Here is a 21372-nt window from a genome sequence, read left to right as displayed (position 1 = left end):
GAGATTTATGGATGTATAAAAAGGAAAAAGATCATGAAGGAAAGCATGGGAACTCTAGAGGGAGAGAATGGGGAATTAATAATGGGAAACAAGGAAACAGCAGATGATTTAAATCAATACTTTGCAAAAACAGGTGGGCTAATTTTAAATGGCCTGGAAGAACTTGCAGTAATTAATATCATGAGGGATAAGCTTTTGGAAAAAGTTAATGTGACTGAGGGCAGACAAGTCATCAGCACCCAGTGGCCTGCACCCTAGGGTTTTAAGGGAAGTGGCTGCAGAAATAATAGAGCCATTGTTTGAAGTTTTTCAGAACTTACTGAGTTCCAGGAGAGTACCACCAGACTGGAAAATAGCAAATATGACTCCTTTGCTCAGAGACAAAGAAGGGAGGCAAAAAGTGAGAAGCTACAGGTCGTATGGTTTAATATTTATTGTTGACAAGATCCTGGGGTCTCTTATCAAGGAGAAATTGCCAGTCATTTAAAGAAGCTCAGTGCATTTAAACCAAATCAACATTGATTTATGAAAGGCAGATAATGTTTAACAAATTTGATGGTTCTGTCAAGATGTAACAAACAGAGTGATTGACTGGAACCAGTTGATGTATTGTATTTGGATTTTTAGAAGGTATTTGACAAGGTAGCTCATGAAAGGCTGGTGCACAAGATAAGAGATTTTGATATTGGGACAAGTGTGTAATCATGGATTGACGCCACATTATCCCATAGAAGAGAGAGAGTCAGAATAAATGGATCTTTTTCCTGGTTGGTGGGATGTAACAAGTACATCAAACAAGTGCATCAATTGGCCCTCAATTCTATATTATCTACACTGATGACTTGGAGGGGTGGTCAGAGTATAAGGTATCTGAGTTTGCTAGTGGCACAATATAGGTGGGAGGGAATGCTGTGATGAGGATATTTGTACTCTCAGCAAGTTGAATGAGTGGGTGAAAACTTGACAGATGAAGGTTATTATGGAAAATGTATGAGATCATGCAGTTTGGTAAGAGGAACTAAAAGACAATCTGTATGTAAATGAGGAGGGATTGGAAATGACTGAAGTACAAAGGGATTGAGGTGTTCTTGTGCATGAGTCACATAAAGTTAGCAGGCAGGTGGGAGGGCAAATGGCCTTTAGGAAGCAGATCAGCCATCATCTTGTTGAATAGTGGATCAGGCACAAGGAGCTGAATGGTCTACTGTTTTTATTTCTTATGTGGTGTCCTCATGTTATGTTAGAGCGCAAAGGAGTTTATAGCTGATATATGACTCCCAAATTAAATTGTCACACTGAAATAAAGAACTCTAGAATATCATTCAAAAATATACATTAAATGAAATTAAGAGAAAAATTTAGCTTTGTTCTCAGCATTTTTAGTTTCCTCCCTGACCATTCACTTCATCAATGTACAATAGTTCTCACATCATAGAATTAAAATGCAGCCTCTCATGATCATAGTTATTGCTGATAGAAAGAAAATTTCAGTCTTTATCTCCGTAAATCAATGTCTACATAGAAACTGCAGCACAAACAGGTAATTTCGTACAACAGATTCTGTAAGAGTTTTATACTGTACAAAAGCCTCTTCTTCCAACCTTTAATTACGTATTCCATCATGCTAATCTTGCTTCCCCCTTTATTCTATTTGTCTCAGCCATTCCAAAATGAGTAGTAGCCCACATTCAAACATTCTCTGGGTAAATTGTTCTATCCTGAATTTATTAAAGATTATTTTATGGCTCCTTGTCGTTATGATAATATGCATTATGTGGCATTACAATCCAATAATATACCAGCACAGCCTCTGACTTGTCACTTCACAGCCACAGGAGATTCACTTACCAGTTATTAAAATCACATGACACGTAAAATTATTTCACAATGATAACCTACAAATGATCCTATGGCAATTAAATCACAATCATTACTTCTGAGTATATCACCATGCATTAATAAACACAGTATATTGGCACCAAACAGGAGCCACCATTACTTCCATGAACTCTACAGTACCTGCTGTAAAGAATAATGTTTCTGTGAGTGATTACCAGATCTCTTCAAATGATGTCGTAAAGAGTGAGAAATTTAAGCAGAGTAGAGCCATTTCAAACCTTGAAATGAGATTACAGTCTTGTACTCCATGCCTAATACTTTCTATCACTACATGATATTGAGCTAATAATCTTCTAAATTTGATATTCTGACTGTAATATACTGCACAGAATTACTTGCAAAATGTGGCATTTCCAATAAATCCTCTCATAAGAACAACATTGCCAGTCAGGACATTGGAAAGGTTCAAGAGATAAAACAATGAAAGTTTTACAGCTGAAGGACTTAAAATAAACCATTTGTACAAGAACTGAAGAATAGCACTGAAATTTCCAATTCATCACTTAAGCCAATATGTGCAACGGAAGCCACCTACAATTGCTGTGAGGGGCACATATAATGTTTAATATTAAATCTGCCTTCAGACTTCAAGTACATTGCCTCACTTCTTTCTATTTCCTGGTATATACAGAAAACTGAACAAATCGTCCTTCCTCCAAATCCTCATATAATTTAATCCCAATGGCCCCCAACTTCAATAATTGTCACGCATCTCATACATTTCAAGAAAAAAATATAATGAAGTAATGTGCAGAGAGAAAAAGCAAGTGGAATAACAGTTCATGAAATACAACAGATTTTAAGAATATTTGCATCAACATTCAGGAATTAACTCTCAGGGAAGTGTTTCTTTAATGCCAAGCCTTATCATTGTGCAAACAATATAGCACCTCAAAATCATTACAGCATATGACCATTCACCCCATGTTCATGCCAGCTCCTTTTGCAGCAGTCTAATCAGTTCCATTCTCTTGTTATTTCTCTGAAGCCCTCTAAGTATTTCCTCATAAGTGTCTAAGCAATTTTTATTTAATCCACAATTGATTCTGCTTCCACCATCCCCAGAGATAGTGAATTCTAGATTCTGAGAGTGAATTTTTTACCCATTAAATCTGTGATCCCTGATGCTTGAACTAACAGGAGACATCTCTCCATTTTTACCTTATCCAATACCAGCATGACTTTGTATATTTCTAACAAATAATTTCTCAACCCTCCTTGCTTTAAGGAAAATACCTCCACCTTCTCCAGTTTGCCCTTACACCTGAAACTGTCACCCTTGGACCATTATTTTCGGCATCCCTCTGAAACTCTGGTGAAGAGAATTGGATGTGATATCTAATTGCAGCCTAATCAGAATTTTAAAAAGGTTCAACATAACTTTCTGCTTTTTGTACTATATCTCTCTATTTATCATTTCATAAGTTTTACTAGCTTCTCTCTCAATATGTTCTGTCACTTTTGAAGATTTTTGCACATAATTGGTTCCTCTGTTCTTATCACCATTTAAAACAGTGATAGTAACTGTATATTGCCTCTCTGTATTCTTTCTACCAAAATGTATTAATTCACAATGTATCTACACTATTGCTATCTTCTTGCATTCTATTACCATCCCCATAGTTGACCACACTCCAAGTTTTTCAATCTTTTTTCAGGAGGTGACGAGGATAGTTGATGAGGGCAGAGCAGGAGATGTGGTTTACATGGACTTTAGTAAGGCTTTTGACAAAGTCCTCCATGGTAGGCTGATCCAGAAAGTTAGGGCACATGAGATCTAAGGTGCTTTGGCAAACTAAATCCAAAATTGGCATGGTGATCGAAGACAGAGAGTAGTGGTCAAGGGGTGATTTTCTGTAGTATACCACAGGCTTTGGTACTGGGGTCATTGTTATTTTTCACATATATAAATGACTTGGATGAGAGTGTAGGTGTACTGATTTATAAGTTTGCTGACAACACAAAAATTGGAGTAGCAGATGGTGAAGAAGGCTGTGAAAGGATACAGAGGGTCATAGATCAGTTGGAAAGTTGGGTGGAGAGGTGACAGATGGAATTTTAATCCAAGTATGTGTGAGGTATAACATTTTAGGGTGTCAAATCCTAACAGGACATATACATTAAATGGCAGGGATCTCAGGAGTGTTGATGTACAGAGTGAACTTGGGGTGCAAGTTCATGGCTCCCTGAAAATGGTGACATAAATGGATAGGACAGTGAAGAAATCGTTCAGCATGCTTGCCTTCATAGGCTGAGACAGTGAGTATAAGAGTTAGGATGTCATGTTGAAACTGTACAAAATGTTGGTGAGGCTGCACTTGGAATATTATGTGCAGTTCTGGTCACCACACTACATAAAGGATGTGGTAGCATTGGAAAAAGTGCAGAAGTGATTCACCAGGATGTTGCCTGGAATGGAGGGCTATACTTATAAGGGGGGAGATTGGATAGGTTTCCTAGCTGAGTCTAAAACTACAGAGCACCGGTTTAAGGTGAAAGGGAAAACTTTTTAAAGGAGATCTGAGGTGCATATTTTTCACATAGAGGGTGGTGTTATATGGAACAAAATGCCAGAGGAAGTGTTAGAAGCAGACATCATTACAGCAGTTAAAAGGCATTTGGAGAGATACTTGGATAGGAAAAGAGTAGAGGGATATGGGCCTAATATGGGAGAGTGGGATTAGCATTGGTGGGCATTATGGTTGGCATGGACAAGGTGGGCTGAAAGGACTGTTTTCTGTGCTATACTACTCTGTGATTCTATTACCCAAATGCCTATTTCATGACAACAACATATAACAAGCAATGGTACTCATTGATGGCCACAGAACAGCACCATCTGCCATTCTCGGAAGAAAAAACTAATTACTGTGACTGTTTTCTGTCCTTCAGCCAATTTCTCATACATTTTACCATTGATCTTTTGTCCTGAGGGCCTCAGTTTTCCTAACCAGCTTTTTATATGAGACTTCATCAAATATTTTCTGAAATTCCACTTAGATTGTACTCCCTTCATCAAACTTTTTTCTTCATCCCTTCCTCTTGCTTCATCTGTCCTATCTGATTTGTACATGACCCCCCTGCTTGAGAAATGGACGCAAAATCTCAGGAGTCTAAAGCCCTCCCTTTTGCATCATCTCCCCAGCCGCATATTGATTTCAACTATCCTACTTTAGTACTCTGATTGGGAAACAATGAAGTTTGAAAGTTTTTCATTAGCCCCATAGATTGGTTCTACTCCAGCAGGAAGCTTTTGGACTAAAGGTGAGCATTGAAGTGAAAAAAGATAGTTGTGTGATGATGAAGCCTTGTCTGATGCCAATCTGCGATGTCCTGGTCAATCTGGTCGGGTCTGTTGTGAACCTGATGAATAAGAGAATGGTTCACATGCAGTCATGCCAAATCTGCTTTGTCACCTCCATCAGCCTATGCCCAAAACAACCAATGCAACAAAAAAATTGCTGCATGAAAATCATCGTTGAAGGTCTGAAGGACCTCTCAAATATAGTTTGCAGACAACCTCCCAACCATCAGGAACTGCAATGTTTGGACTCTCCTGAAGTCCATAATAACTTGGAACTGTGAAAAGATTCTTGGGTTCTCAGCCAAAAAGAAGCAAGACAGTTTTGATGAGGATGATGAGGAGATTAAGGAGCTAATAAACTGCAAACACAATGTGTTCATTAATTGGAAGCTCCACCACACTGTAAAGGTAAAGAAATAGCTCTACAGATACCCACAAGCTACTGTCCAAAGAACAGGTGGTGGCAGGAGCTCCAGCAACTCACTGATAACCATGACGTGTGTGGATTCTTAAGGGCTATCAAAGCTATCTATGGTCCAAAGATTCAAGGGCTGACATCCGCAGAGAGCCAAGAACATTGATGAATTTATCAAGGGCAGAGATGCAGTCAGTGCATGCTGGAAGAAGCACTTTGGGGAAAAACTCTCTGTGACTCCTTTTATGACATGATCCAGCCAAACCTGACTGACAAGAATTCAAAAGGCCATATGTCAACTGAAAAACAAGGCCAGTCACAAATCTGTACCCACATCCAGTCCAGATGAAGGGTCTCAACCTGAAATGTCATCTGCCCATTTCCATCTATTGATGCTGCCTGACCCGCTGAGTTCTTCCAGCGCTTTGTGTGTTGCTCCAGATTCCAGTCACTTGTGTCTCTGTAACTTCATCTTCTGCATCCGGGCAGAGGATGACATACCAGATGACCTGAAAGCCGTGATTATCATGATCATGTACAAGAAAGGAGGTACCTGACTGCAGTAAGTACAGAAGAGTCTCCCTGCTGTCCAACTCGAGTCTTCCTGTCTCTTGCCAGCGGCTGAAGAGCTGTTCTTAAAGTGCAGAGTGGATTATATCTGTCTAGCTGCACAATGGACACGATCATCACTACTTCTTAGAGGATCCTTAACCACAAGATTTCTAGCTAATCCTACCTCATTATTACATAACCAAATCTAAAATAACCCATTCTTAGATAGATTTTGCAACCTACTGCCCTGAGAAACGATTCCTGATGCACCCAATAAATTCCTCATCCATCATATAGTTACTGGTTAAATTTGTCCATCCAATCTGCAGAATAAGATCACCTCTGATAATTGCAGTTCCCTTAATGCCTTTGATACTTCCCCATTTATCCTTTGTCCTATTCGAGAAGCAAAACTTGGGGTCCTGTAGACTGTTAACACCCTTGTTTTCTTTCCCCTGCTTACTAATTATTTCCACCCAAACTGATTCCACATCACTATCCACTGCATATACAGTATATCACTATTCAGTACTACTCTGATACCTTGGATACCCACAATTCAATTGATAAATAAACAACCCTTGTGGACTTTACGCAGCATTAAGCTGTCTATACTCTTGTGAACGGTTTTCACCACGTTGGAGAGGATGCATATTGCTGTCTAAGATACTAAATATGTCTTCAAGGTTAGATGATTATGACTGTCAAGTTCTTATCAGTGTTATTTACTTGGCTGTAGAACTGAAACATTTGTCATTGTTTGTCACGAGTTGCCCCTGAAGGCACTTGCATCTGGAGTTTATCTTGACAACAGTTGAAAGATGTGACAGCTTTCAGAGGAGATCCTTCAAAGTCACGATGAACAGTTCAGTGGTCAGCGTCTGGCATTTCTGAGTATAAGAAATGACCATTACATTTCAAGTTAGAGATTGGAGGCTCTATGTAGTTTTGGCATATTCTCGCATTTGAGTTCTGTATTACTAATGCTGATCTAGGTTCAGTATAATGCAGAATGTTAAGTGTTGGTTCTGATTATTTATGTTTGTCTAAAGTCCTTATGTTAAACTTTCTATGGTTGAATGAAATTAACATTCTCATTCTTATAATTTCCAAAAAATTAGGATGGCACAAGGTGCCACTTTAGTGAGTTATAACAATGAAACAAGTTTCTCTTTGACCCATGGGGAGATTCGAATATCCAGATTGACTACAGAATTGCTCCCTGCACTAATTACAAGAGCGTAGCATGGAAACATTGTGCAGTGAAACTCTTTGAACATTGTTTAGTTAAACTTTTAGTGTACTATGGAATTTTCAGCTGATGTTGGTATTTGCATTTTCCCTCAAAGTCAGTGCCTATGGATATATTTTTAACCAATCTACCGGATAACCATGCTGGATTATCACTTATCCTTGATCTCTTTGTCATGATTGACCAAGCTATCACCCACCAAGACCAACCTTCTGTTATTCAGATCATTAGTTTATCTGATTATGATCAAAGTAACTCCACCAATGACTCCTTTCTTACCCTTGCACTGTCTCCCCAACCCCATCCTTATTCTAATCAATGTTTTGCTGCCATTCTTAGATTATCCATTGATGATGTATCAACATCAATGTGTTGATCAGTCTCACGCTGCTTCCCACTCAACCTGTTTTCTGCCTCTGTATTCTCATTCTGTTCATTGAACATCATATCTCAGATATGAGTAAAACAATTGAAAGATACTAATATTAAACAATCTGTAAAACAAACTCTCTGTCCTAATCCTACGCCCTCCGAGTTACTAGCTCATGTTGGACCAGACTCTTTATATTCTATTTTATCCCGAGTTTCTAATCCCAATTTCCTCTTGTTATAAAGTCTTCTATTTTTTTTAAAATATAATCACAATTGTTATGTTAGCAAATGCAGAAGCTGTTTGTTTCCCTTGATCCAGCCCAGAGAAAAATATGAAACTCCTTGAAAACTTCAACTGCTTTCTGTGGTAAAGAATTCCACAGGTTCACCATATTTAATTGGCTTACCCCTTATTCTTAGACTGTGATTGCTAGTACTGGACTACTTCGTCATCAGGAACATCCTTCCTGTGTCTAATCAATCCGGCCTATTTGATTCTTGTAGGTCTCGATGAGATCCCCACTCATTCTTCTAAACTTAGTGAATATAAGCCTAACCAATCCAATGTCTTTTTATATATCAGTGCTGCCATCCCAGAAATAAGACGTGCAAAATTAAAGCACATAGGATTGGATCTAATACAGAAATACCCTGTTAATCCAGCAGGCTCAGTCTCTTGGTGGTGCTGTGCTGGCAGAAATTCCAGACTATTGCATGTTATTCCAATTAATACTCCAATTTTTATTTTAGATGTTATCTGGTAGTATAATACATTTTCCAATGTACCTGGTGAGTTTCAAGGGAGCAGTAGAACTGGGGTCTCAGTGAGTTAAAGGGAATGTGGGAATCAACCTCTGGTGAGTCAGAGATTGAACCATTAGGATTTCTGCATAATAGGATGGCAGATTATCCAAGTTTTATTGCATACTGGCATGGATTAAAAATTGGTGATAGGCCAGGACAGAGAGAGTAGATATAAAGGTATCTTTTTCCAGGTGGCAGATGGTGACAAGTAGGGTTTGGGCTCCGGCTGTTCACAATGTACATCAATGTTTTGAATGTGGGAAAACTCCAAGTTTGCAAATGACAGAGCTGGTGGGGGGAGGGAAGTGAGGAAGATGCAGAGATTCCAATGTGATTCAGACAAATGCAGATACAGTTTAATGTGGATAAATGTGAGGCTATTCACTTTTGTCCTGAAAAAAACAGAAAGGCATATTATTACATGAGTTAGATTGGGAAATCAGAAGGTGCAATGAGACCTGAGTGTCCATTTACACCATTCACTAAAATCAACTGTTCAAATGCAGCTAGGAGTTGGAAAGGCAAATCGTATATTGGCCTTCATTTCAAGAGGATTTGAGTACAGGAACAAAATTGTAATTGGACTGGATGTAGAGAGGATATACCCAATGGCTGAAGAGTCCAGAACCAAGGGTCACAGCCTCAGGATATGGGCTGTACTATTTCAAAAAGAGATCTGGTGACATTTATTCACCCAGAGTGTGGTAAACCTGTGAAATTTTCATCCACAGAAGATAGTGGAGGCCAAGTCATTAAAAGTATTCACAAAGGAACTGCATATATTTCCTAATGCTAAAGTGACCAAATGATACAGGGAGAAAGTGAGAACAGGGTTCTAAAATGGATGATCAGCCATAATCATGTTGAATTTTGGAGCAAGGCTAAAGGGCCTTTACGGCTTACTCCTACTCCTATTTCCTATTTCTATGAATGACATACAACAATATGGTCATTGGCCGGTGATACTGATTGAGGTAGGGACGGTGACTAGTATATCAAGAGAACTCCCTGTGCTTATTTGAACAATGCATTGAAGTCCTTAATATCTCTGTGAACCAGTAGGCTCAATTTCTCAGTTTCAAATCTTATTCAGAAGTTTAAAGATGTTGCACTCCTTGGGCACTGCACTGAGATATTTATGTAGATTATGTAGTCTTGGAGTGTGATATGAAATGGAAGTGCTGCCAGTTGAACCAAATTGACTGTGCCATTATCATTTAATAGGCTGAGGAGAGAAACTGCTCCAAGTCTGCACAGTGGTGATCAGTTGTCAAGTAGTTAACTGTGAACGTGTGTTTAAAGGTGACTTGCAGTGAATATTTTCTTTTCTTTCATATGAGGTACATACAATAGCTTGGTGTCCTTTCATTGCCTGATATTAGAATCTTGACAGAGGTAAATATGGGAAGGTCTATGTTATATTCTCCAGTGGTGTTCTGCTGCATCTCCTTTTTAAACTAAAACTTGCAAAGCATTCTAGTGTTTGTGTGGATTTTCCCTTCCACCTCTGAATTGTATAAACTGTTTTATATATATATCAAAGGTTTAGATTTTCTTGGTTACAATATTAATTAAAAACTGCAATAATGCCTATCAAAAGAAAACACATGGATGTATAGATGTGAATTCCCCATTCTTTTCTGTTGCAGGCAGAAGATTGAAGAGTTGGAGGCTGAGCGAGGGCGTCTTGATGAAGCAAACAAGATCTTGGAAATGAAACTGGAGAGGTGCACTCTTCAGGTACAGAAATATGAGCGTTGGGAGAAGTGCATAATGGTAGCACATGCTTTCACTTACTTATTCTAGCAAAGACAGCAGAAGGAAATGGCCAGCAAGTGTCAGTAAAGTGAATTTGTCACTTGAGGGTAAAATTGTAGATTTATTCTCCGGGGCAGGTGGGATATCATTGCAGATCAGTACTAAAAATGTAAAAAGGGAGTGAATTGCATTATCCACTTAGGGGTCTTTTTGTTAATGTGGCACTGTTGTGACTTGGAAGGAACTGCTCGAAAGAGTGATGGCCACAGATTCTGAACTTGCTATGAGAAAGTAAATGGACACGAAGGCCAAAATAAATCCAGGGCTATGAGTTTGGGGCAGTGAGGATAAACTAATTGAATAGCTTTTTCAGAGAGCTGGCAAAAGAACAGTGGGCCAAATGTTAACCACCTGATTTGCCTTTACTCTGATTTTAAAATATTTCTTCTCTTTCACATGTAGGGAATATCTTTTTGTTTTCACTTTACTTCTTCTATCATTGTTTGGTGTTACTTTGACTTTCCAACTAGTTGCATCAAGAATGCCCAATATTTGCATAAATTGCAAAGTCTTTTCTATTCAAACTTGCAAGATCACATTTTGAGGTGTCAAAAGTATATTTAAAAGTAAAAAAAAATCTTCAAGACAGTCATTTCAGATTTTTCCTGGGCAAGAATTTTACAATATCCTGCCAGACCGGAAGCATCTACAACAATTAACTCTTAGTCAATCACACAGTCATACAGCACAGAAATAGTCCCTTAAAATCATTGAATCTGGACTGACCATCAAATACACACTTACACTAATCCTACTCTAATCCCATTTTAGTCTCTGCACAATGCTATCAACTATCCCCAGATTTTATGTTTTAGTAAAGCCAATTTATAGTGGCCAATTACCTACCAATCCACATGCATTTTGATTGTCAGAGGAAACCAAAGTACCTGGAAGAAACCCACAGAGGTCACAGGGAGAATGTGCAAACTCCACACAGACAGCACCAGAGATCAGTATTGAGCCCTGGTCACTGAAGCTGTGAGGTAGCAGCTCTGTTACATGTGCCATTGTGCCGTCCCAGTTAAGCCATGATCTTAAAGAGGTAGGTGGTTAAATGTAATCTGCACTGCAGAATATTAGTTTGGATTTGCATGCTACAGCTCTCCCTACTAACCAAGAGTATTGCCTAGGCGACCCGCTTGAATTTTTAATGCTATTTTAACATGTATCAGCTTGTCTTGTTGGCAGCACCATAAATGAAAAACTCCAGGACCTGATATGGTAGGCTGGAAATTTAGTAGGCTAAAGAAATACTATATTGTTGGGCATTCTACCTTTGAGATTATATATTAATCTCTATTATACCCTGTGAGGCTCCTTTGATGGATATCAAAAAAAAAACACAATATTGTTTTAAAGATAGGTCAGGAATTCACTCACTACTCGGTGAGCAAGATATATCTCATAAGCAATACAAAAGAAAACAGATTAACTGGTCAGTCATCTCACTTGCTGTGCACATATTACCTGTCTCATTTGCTTTCTAATACGGGTGACCACATTTCAAAGTAATTTATTGACTATGAAGCACCTTGGGATGTGAGAGTATTACTAAATAGAAAACTTTTATATAGTGTGAAATTTGTGCATGCTGTACACGGACATTTGGGTAATATTTTTTTCTTGTCTCATATTGTTTAATTTCCCACTAGAAAAAAAGATGTTGACATATTTGTTGGAAGTAAAATCTTCTTGCCTCCATTTGGAATTTAGCATTGTTTTTTGCTCATATTGCACCAGACCCTGATACTATCAATGCTGTTGATAGTTGAAAAGTGGTGAATGTAGTTGCAATCTTTAGCCTGCCCAAGTACAGGCATTCTTTTAAAGAAAAGTACAAAATGACTGCTTTTTTAAAAATGATATTGCTGTCTCCACAGGTAAATGTTCATACTTGTAACCTTTTAGAAAATCTTCCATTTGAGCTTTTGACAGAAAAGCATAAATTTACTGTGGCCTGTGACTCAAGAGGCCTATTGATTTTATCTGAGCATCTATCAGGGCTGTATCCAATCTTCTTTTATTACCAAATATTGGGGAAGAGTTTGCTGGCAGTTCACATAAAGGGAGGAAAGACAGCACTTAGCTTCTTGCAATTCAGTGTTAGCACACAGATATGTCGCTGAGTGGTTATTTAATTGGTGATCTAGTGCCAAATGATAAAAGTTAAACATTTTGTGAAGTTAGCCTTTAATGACTGTTTTGTAGCATGCAGGCCATCATTTTAAATTATGAGCTGGATATATATTAAACATTGTGCCAAAGAAGTAGCAGAAGCAACATTTTTGATGTTGGTAAGTCTACAGTCTCCTGTCAAGTAGAGATGAATATTTGCTTTTGGTTCAAGCCGATGAGTTAATTGTGCAGAATGTTCTAATAATACCATGCAGCTAAAGGCGTCTCTTCGTTATTTTCTGCAATCATCTCTTGAGCGGATGTTCCTATAAGTGGACTTATCGCTTTGCGGTCCCAAAAATGCCATTTCTGGATTCCATTCACATAAGATATCAGGAAAGTAATTGGACAAGGACATGTGTTTGTCTCTTTTCTCACTTTTTAAAACCATATTGTTACATTTGGTTTGTTATTTTATTCATTTCTTCTGATGTGTGTGACTGACCATTTATTGGTCGTCCCTCTTTGCCCTGGGAAGATGATCGTGAGCTGCCTTTGTGCCTTATTTAGGTTTGGTGTCACTGAGTAGCTTTCTAGGCCATTACGGAGGGTGGTTAAGAGACAGCCACATTGCTGTGAGTGGGGAGGTGTGTGTTGACCAATTAAGGTAAACTTGGCAGATTTTCTTCCCTCAGGAACATTAATGAACCAGATTGTTTTTTTTAACAACAATCTGGTAGTTTCATGGGCATCATTTCTGATACTTGCTCTACATTCCAAATTTATTTAATTGATGGAATTTAAGTTCCCCGCCTGCTTTAGTGGAATTCAAATTTATGTTTTTGTATCATTAGTGCAGGTTCTGGATTGTTAGTCCATTGAAACGTTACCATTACGATCATTGTTCCTATATCCATATTTGTGATGGTGACTGCTTGTATATATATATATATATATATATAAATATCACACTGAAATAATAGTCTCTTACCAATTGAAAGAAAGTACATGAAGGTACAATATTTCAAATAGTGGCCTAGCAGGATGCTAATAAACAAACAGAACCCCCATTTCTTTTCGCATAATGAGTCAGGAGACTTAAAACAACAGCAGTGTTATGCAAAGTCATCATTCGTTTCAGGTATTCAATTTGCACATCATTAAATGTTTAAATAAGTCATGAACTCTTAGCGTAATACTCTGTGTGGCCAGATTTTGCTCTAACTCCATCTACAAGTTTGCAGATGATACCACCGTTGTAGGCTGTATCTCAAACAGTGATGAGGCGGAGTACAGGAAGGAGATAGAGAGCTTAGTGGAATGGTGTCATGACAACAACCTTTCCCTCAATGTCAACAAAACAAAAGAGCTGGTCATTGACTTCAGGAAAGGGGGGTGGTGTACATGCACCTGTCTACATCAATGGTGCTGAGGTCAAGAGGGTTGAGAGCTTCAAGTTCCTGGGAGTGAACATCACCAACAGCCTGTTCTGGTCAAATCACGTGGATGCCGCGGTCAAGAAAGCTCACCAGCGCCTCTACTTTCTCAGGAGGCTAAAGAAATTAGGTTTGTCCCCTTTGACTCTCACCAATTTTTACCGATGCACCATAGAAAACATCCTATCTGGATGTATCACAGCTTGGTACGGCAATTGCTCTGCCCAGGACCGCAAGAAACTGCAGAGAGTTGTGGACACAGCCCAGCGCATCACAGAGTCCAGCCTCCCCTCCTTGGACTCTGTCTTTACCTCTCGTTGTCTTGGCGAAGCAGCCAGCATAATCAAAGACCCCACCCACCTGGAACATTCTCTCTTCTCTCCTCTTCTATTGGGTAGAAGATACAGGAGCCTGAGGGCACGTACCACCAGACTTAAGGACAGCTTCTACCCCACTGTGATAAGACTATTGAACAGTTCCCTTATACAATGAGATGGACTATGACTTCACGATCTATCTTGTTGTGACCTTGCACCTTATTGCACTGCACTTTCTCTGTAGCTGTGACACTTTACTCTGTACTGTTATTGTTTTTACCTGTACTACATCAATGCACTCTGTACTAACTCAATGTAACTGCACTGTGTAATGAATTGACCTGTACGATTGGTATGCAAGACGAGTTTTTCACTGTACCTCGGTACAAGTGACAATAATAAACCAATACCAATACATAATCTTTCTATCTGTTTGAATCTTAATGCTGTTCCAAATATAAAATCTTTACAATGGAACCAACTAGTTGTTTACAATCAAACAAAATACCACTAATCGTATCAGGGAAACAAACCCCAGAAATATAAAAACTAACAGCTGAGTCTTTGTTCTGTAGATTTGCCTTGGTGTCTGCAACATGCATGTGAGTGTCTACAGACAATATATTCCAAGCTCTGTCTCAGCCAGTGGACAACCTCCTTGAAAAGGTGTAATAACCTGTAATTAATAACCTGTCCCACAACTACTTAACCATTTGGGATGGAATGGAGAATCTCAAGCCCATTTGTTGGGAGTACACTGAAGCCTTCATAAAGAGTGGGAGGAGTGTGTAACTTGGCAAACCACCCACCTGCCAAGCACCCCCTTCCCCAGCTGTGGCAGCATCCCACATTGGTATCATTGCATCATCCACCTCAAATATGGAATGGAGGCATCATCCTTGATCCCAAGGGGCTGTTGATGAGGAAGAAGAATGGTCTATACCCTCAATTCCCTGCCTGCACATGTGCCTGTCTCAATGCCTCTTAACCATTGCAATCGTACCTGGTTCTCCAGGCAGCGGATTCTAGACACCTAGCATGCAGTTGAATTCTTGCAGTTCAGTCCCTTCCATACTTCCACACGTGCATTGCAATGTGTGGGAGGTCACGTGTGCCCTCTGACCTCGTGCTTTGCCCTGCACTCGACTACTGCTCACAGTGTACAACAGTGCACTGAGCTGAGGGGCCAGATACTCTGTGTAAAAAAAGAAAAATTGCCTTGTAAATCTTCTTTAAACTTTCCCCCTCTCACCTTAAAGCTATGCCCTCTAGTATTTGACATTTCCACCTGGGAAAAAGACTATATCTACCCTATCTGTGCTTCTCGTAATTTTATGAACTTCTATCAGGTCTCTCCTCAGCCTCTGACACTCTAGAGAAAACAATCCAAATTTGTCCAACCTCTCCTTATAGCTAATACTCTCTAATCCAGGCAACATCCTGGTGAACCTCTTCTTCACCCTCTCCAGATCCTTCCTGTAATGCGGTGACCGAAATTGCGCACAGTACTCCAGATGTTGTCTAACCAAAATTTTATGCTTGGGTACGTAGGGGGATTTTTGAACTCACAGGTAGGAATGCTGCCAACTGAGCTACTGCTAACATTAGAGAAGTTTATATGGGCAATGGAGCTAACATATCCATGTTAATGAGTCACAATGGCCCAAATACTACTTCCTGTTTGCTGAGAGTTTGGAACAGACCTGACAAGGAAACACTACATGCAGTTCAGCCCTTCCATACTTCCACACGTGCATTGCAATGTGTTGGAGGTCAGATGTCTGCCCTGCACTCGACTACTGCTCAGAGTGTCATATTGCACTGAGCTGAGGGACCAGATACTCTTTGTATCCGGCTTCTCTGCTTGATGCAGCTTGAGACACAAGGTAGGATCTTGGGCTTTGCCAGCTGAGGTTCCAATCGCTGCCTATAGGACCACTCCACCTCATGGGTTGGCCACACATTAAGGCCTTGAGGTTGTAGTAAGTTGTGTGGCCATAAAAGGTACATGTGACCATCAACAAGGAAAAGGACATGCCAAGTACCACTGTATAAGTTTTAGAGGGTAATTCAAAGGCTTAGAGCAAGTTGCTTGTATCGGAGTTTAGAAAGTGCAAGGTAAAAGAAATCACGATCTGTGTGGTTCACCCACTATGGGTCCAGTGGTCATGTGACAGAAAGATGCCACTTGAGCTGATACTTCCAGGGCTTTCTATTGTTGATTAATCCTTCTTGCTATGGTACAGAAGGAGACTCATTCAGCCCATCAAATCCATACTGGTTCCCAATGGAGCAATCCCATCAGTCCCTTTCCCCTCTTCATTTCCATATACCCCTGCAACTTATTCCCTCTTATCAGCTTCCCTTTAATTCTTTTATCACCCCAGGTACAGTCAGAGTAAATTACAGTGACCAATTAACCTACGTGCTCATCTTTGGGACACAGGAGGAAACTGGAGCACCCATGTGCATACACGAAGAAGAAGACTTTCTCTCAAATCTTGCAAGTTTCATTTGTCAATGGGAATATAGGCAACCCCCTGTGTTACTGGGGAGGGTTGCTTTCCTAGAAAATGGTCTGTTTCACTTTTTTCTGTAATACAAAATTGCGTAATCTGCGCATGCATCAAGAAACTAACTAAGTAAATAAATAGATGTGTTTATTTATTTACTTTCTTTTACATATATTCTGCACTTCAAATTTTTGGGTTGTGGTTTGTGAATTCTGTAAGGGCAAATTTCAGTCACCCGAATGGCCATAATGCGGGGATTTCCTGTATCAAGGTGCTATTTTGTTACTATGTGTCCTATATGCATATCAGCTGTAGGTAGTATTAAAGGGTTAGGGGTGCTGATTGTTCAGATGTGGCCTGACATCAAAATTTTATGAGGATTGTTTCACACAGCCCCATATCTACTTGTATGACAGTCATCATTAAAGGCTTATTGAGACTTGAAATGGCTAACCATATGTTTGCATGTGTATTTCTCCAACCTCTTGAATGGTGGACAATGTTATTGTTGGATGAGGCAAAACTTGCTTAGAATTATTGAGCTTTTTGATTCTACAGCTGAACATACAGAGACAAAAATATTCAGCACAGTTAGGTCAATTTTTGCAACTATATTTTTGTATTACAACACTAAAGAGTCCAATACATCATGGGCACATCCATCGGTCGTACCACTCTGATCACTTTACAATAAAAATGGAACTTTGCTTTTTTTTCTAAGTGTTTTTTTGTAAAAATTGCATATAATTTATGTTTAATTTTTCGTTTTTCTTGTGAATGTTGGTTATGTGATGCTATGTGCCTGTGATGCTGCTGCAAGTAAGTTTTTCATTGCACTTGTGCATATGACAAACAACTCAACTTTGACATTAACCAACTTTACTTGGTTGATCGAGCCATTTACATTTTGATCTATTGAATTTTTTCAGCAACTTCTCTATTGGAAGAGCTGGGCAATTTTAAAGGATCCTTTCTGTCCTATTATTGATTCATAGCCAGGGAAGAAATGGCGATAGCTGATATTTCAGTTACCAATGCATGTTAACAAATTGTGTGTTGTTTATAGTCTTGGTGAAACAACTTTTAATTTATCATATTAGCTATAAGTTGATGTGGATTCCCTATAAAGCCAGAAAAAATCTATGTTGTTTTTAATCCCAACAGTAAAAGTAACACATTTCCTGTAAATTCCTGATTTCTTTGTAAAGAGAAAAGGATGTGTAAAATTATTTTTTTTGTCCCAAGTGTCTTTATGTGTCACACAATTGAATTTCCCGGTTTTACCCCATACCTTGCTAGAAAAGCAAAATTGTGCTTTGTACAACAGTGAAAATTCTTGCTGGCACTTCCATCCATGCTGAACATAAAATACTCATGGAATATATGAATTCTCATGCAATGGTCTTTTTGAAGCTCCCTACTGATATTGTTTGAGTAGGTAACAGCATGGGCCAGGCACAAAAAAAAGGGCATTTAATTGTCTTTATGTACACCACCGTTGCAATTTAAAGAGGTGGTCAACCACTTTTATCTTTGCTTCAGGTGAGGATCACTGGTACTTGACTGTTGTAGCTTGTAGGACCACTAAAGTGTAGTCTGAGGTGGTGAATTAACTTCTGAGCCTTAAATTCATTACCTCTTTGCTCTCAGTGTTTAAATGGTGATCAAATTGTAGCCATGCACGAGAAGTCATGGGCAATGTAGACGTGCCAGAGGATAAGGAAGGAGTATCAGTCATGCCCACAGACCCTCTCTAAATCACCGATAGGATAACTCACCCTTGTCTCCAATGATTTTCAAGGTTGGGGTGACACATTTCTGTCTTGTACTGCAGGCAATAATCCACCATACACCTGTATCTGGAAAATTCCACTTATCAAGTTGTGGGGGGGGGGGGGGGGGGCGTCACTGTCATCCTGCACATATTAGCCTATTGACCATTCCGGGTACCAGGAACCACAGCCAACTTATTCACCATTGCATTGCATTAATTCAGTCATCTGTTTTGTGTACTTTTCCTTGAGTAGACCACAGATAGTGTAAAAGCTTGCTGTAGATTACAACAGGATATCGATAGAATGCAGAGCTGGGCTGAGAAGTGACAGATGGAGTTCAACCCAGATAAGTGTGAAGTGATACACTTCGGGAGATCGAATTCGAAGGCAGAATACAAGGTTAATGGCAGGACTCTTAGCAGTGCGGAGGAACAGAGGGATCTTGTGGTCCACATCCATAGATCCCTCAAGGTTGCCACACAGGTCGATAGGGTTGTTAAGAAGGCGTATGGAGTGTTGGTCTTCATTTGTTGGGGTATTGAGTTCAAGAGCCACGAGGTGATGTTGCAACTCTATAGAACTCTGGTCAGAGCACACTTGGAGAATTGTGTTTAGTTTTGGTCGCCTCATTATAGGAAGGATGTGGAAGCTTTAGAGAGGGTGCAGAGGAGATTTACCAGGATGTTCTCCAATGCAGGCAACATGTCTTATGAGGATAGGTTGAGTGAGCTAGGGCTTTTCTCTTTGGAGAGAAGGAGGATGAGAGGTGACTTAATAGAGGTGTACAAGATGATAAGAGGCATAGATTGAGTGGACAGTCAGAGATTTTTTCCTAGGGCAACAATGGCTAACAGGAGGGGACATAATTGTAAGGTGATTGGAGGAAGGTATAAGGGGGATGTCAGGGGTAAGTATTTTACACAGAGAGTGGTGGGTGTGTGGAACGCACTGTTAGCAGAGGTTGTGGGGGTACATGAGGGACATTTAAGAGACTCTTAGACACATGAATGATAGAGAAGTGGGGGGGCTATGTGGGAGGGAAGGGTTAGATAGATCTTAGAGCAGGGTAAAACGTTGGCACAATATTATGGGCCGAAGGGCCTATACTGTGCTGTAGTGTTCTATGTTCTATTTACCATTAGTATAGTCTTATCAATCCCCAAACCTATACATACAGCTACTTTCTCTCTATGGAGTGAAGCTTCTTGTAGGAACCTTTATTCTCAGCCAGTCTGCACAACCCACCAAATTTTCAACATCCTTGCTATAAGGAGAGCAGGGCTGCCCCCTTCTCGACCTTATTTGTGCTCCTGCTTATGAACCAGAGTGCAGGTATGTCCAAGGGGATCGAGCTACCAGGAACAAAGCAAAAGGTGCAGTCACAGGCCACAAAAGGAGATTCTGGTGTATGAGGTCATGTGTGCTCTGTGGTACTCTTCGCTGTCACCTGCTGGACACCCTGCAAGATAACCTATTGTGATGACTCTTTCCTGAATCCTTCCAGTAGGAAGGATAAACAATGACTAGGTGTGGTGCACTGATGCAGCTGCTGCCTCACAGCACTAGAAACCCAAGTTTGATCCTTACCTTGGGTGTTGTCTGTGAGGAGTTTGAACATTCTCCATGTGACCACGTGGAATGCTTCTGGTTGCTCTGGTTTCCTTCCATTTTCCTGAAGGCATGTGCATTGGTAGGTTAATTGGCCACTGTAAATTGGCCCTAGTTTGTAGGTGATGGGGAGAGTTGATGGGAATGTGGGGAGACTAAAAAAAAAATGGAATTAATATAGGGTTAGTGTTAATCGATGGTTGATGGTCAGCATGCACTCGGTGGGGCCAAAGGGCCTGTTTCCTTGCAGTGTCTCTCTCAGACTTTATGAGACAGACAGCTTCTCTGGACACACTGTCAGAATGTGCCCCAGATCCAGAGGTTCACCTGAGAACCATGCTCCACTAACTTCCATGCAATAATTGGGGTAATGATGGCCTACTCAGACACCATATGACTTTGGGATTATTGTAATAGCATTGCAGTGTCTGTTTAGGAGCCTCTACATAAAGTGCAATAGTCATCATCTACACTTGGGTATCCATAGTATGAACAATCCCCAGACTCCATGTGCAAGCATTTTGCCGTCAGGGCACAAGATTTACCAGTTCCAGACTTCTGCTTTCTGCAGCTGCACATGGAATTTTGACAATGTAGTGCTCACGGCATAGCTTCCTCAGGTTGACAGTGTGTCTCTCCTAGATAGATGTGCACAGTATTGATGCAAGCCAGTCTTCACTGGAATGAAGGAAACCGGTTATAGCTGAGCAATTGGCTGCAAGATTGCTGGTCGCAGCATCATAAAAGAATGTAAAAGAGCATTTGCAAGTAGAGTTACATTAATACTCTTGACTCTCTGAGTGCTTTTCACAACAGGAAGAAGTTTGTACTGCGTGGTTAAAGTTGAATGTGACAAATTCAGCAGTTATTACAGTCAATCCAGTACTCCATGTGTACAGCAAATGCCCTTATGCACTAGAAAAGTCAAGGACTTGTGTTAGAAAGCCCTGAATAATCAGGATCTCTAAACCATGAGTAATTGTGGCATGGTACTTGAAATACCATGAGGCACCCAAATAATGCATCTATCATGATGGAATAACTTTATTCTTCAGTGTATGTCCGTGCTGACACAAGCCCCAATCAGCTGATGTTAGCTTTCCTTATGATCAAGCACCGTTGTGGATATAGAACGAGACTGACCAGGAAAATCATGTTGGATTAGACAGAATCATAGCAACCTCTCTTCCTG

General features: G+C 39.9%; 1 protein-coding gene across 4 annotated transcripts in view; it reads left to right on the top strand.

Annotated features, from left to right (window-relative positions):
- The window catches only part of mad1l1 (mitotic arrest deficient 1 like 1), an 826601-nt gene that overhangs the window by 371202 nt on the left and 434027 nt on the right, over positions 1–21372 (top strand). For all 4 annotated transcript variants that reach the window (XM_052022015.1, XM_052022017.1, XM_052022016.1 and 1 more), the window contains one exon: positions 10248–10338. In XM_052022015.1, the coding sequence (XP_051877975.1) occupies positions 10248–10338 (91 nt within the window). The remainder of the gene's footprint in view (positions 1–10247; positions 10339–21372) is intronic.

Source organism: Pristis pectinata, chromosome 8 (genome assembly GCF_009764475.1).
Source record: "Pristis pectinata isolate sPriPec2 chromosome 8, sPriPec2.1.pri, whole genome shotgun sequence".
NCBI classification, from domain to species: Eukaryota; Metazoa; Chordata; class Chondrichthyes; order Rhinopristiformes; family Pristidae; genus Pristis; species Pristis pectinata.
Note: the sequence above shows the minus strand (reverse complement) of the source record. Positions and strands in the feature narration are given on the sequence as shown.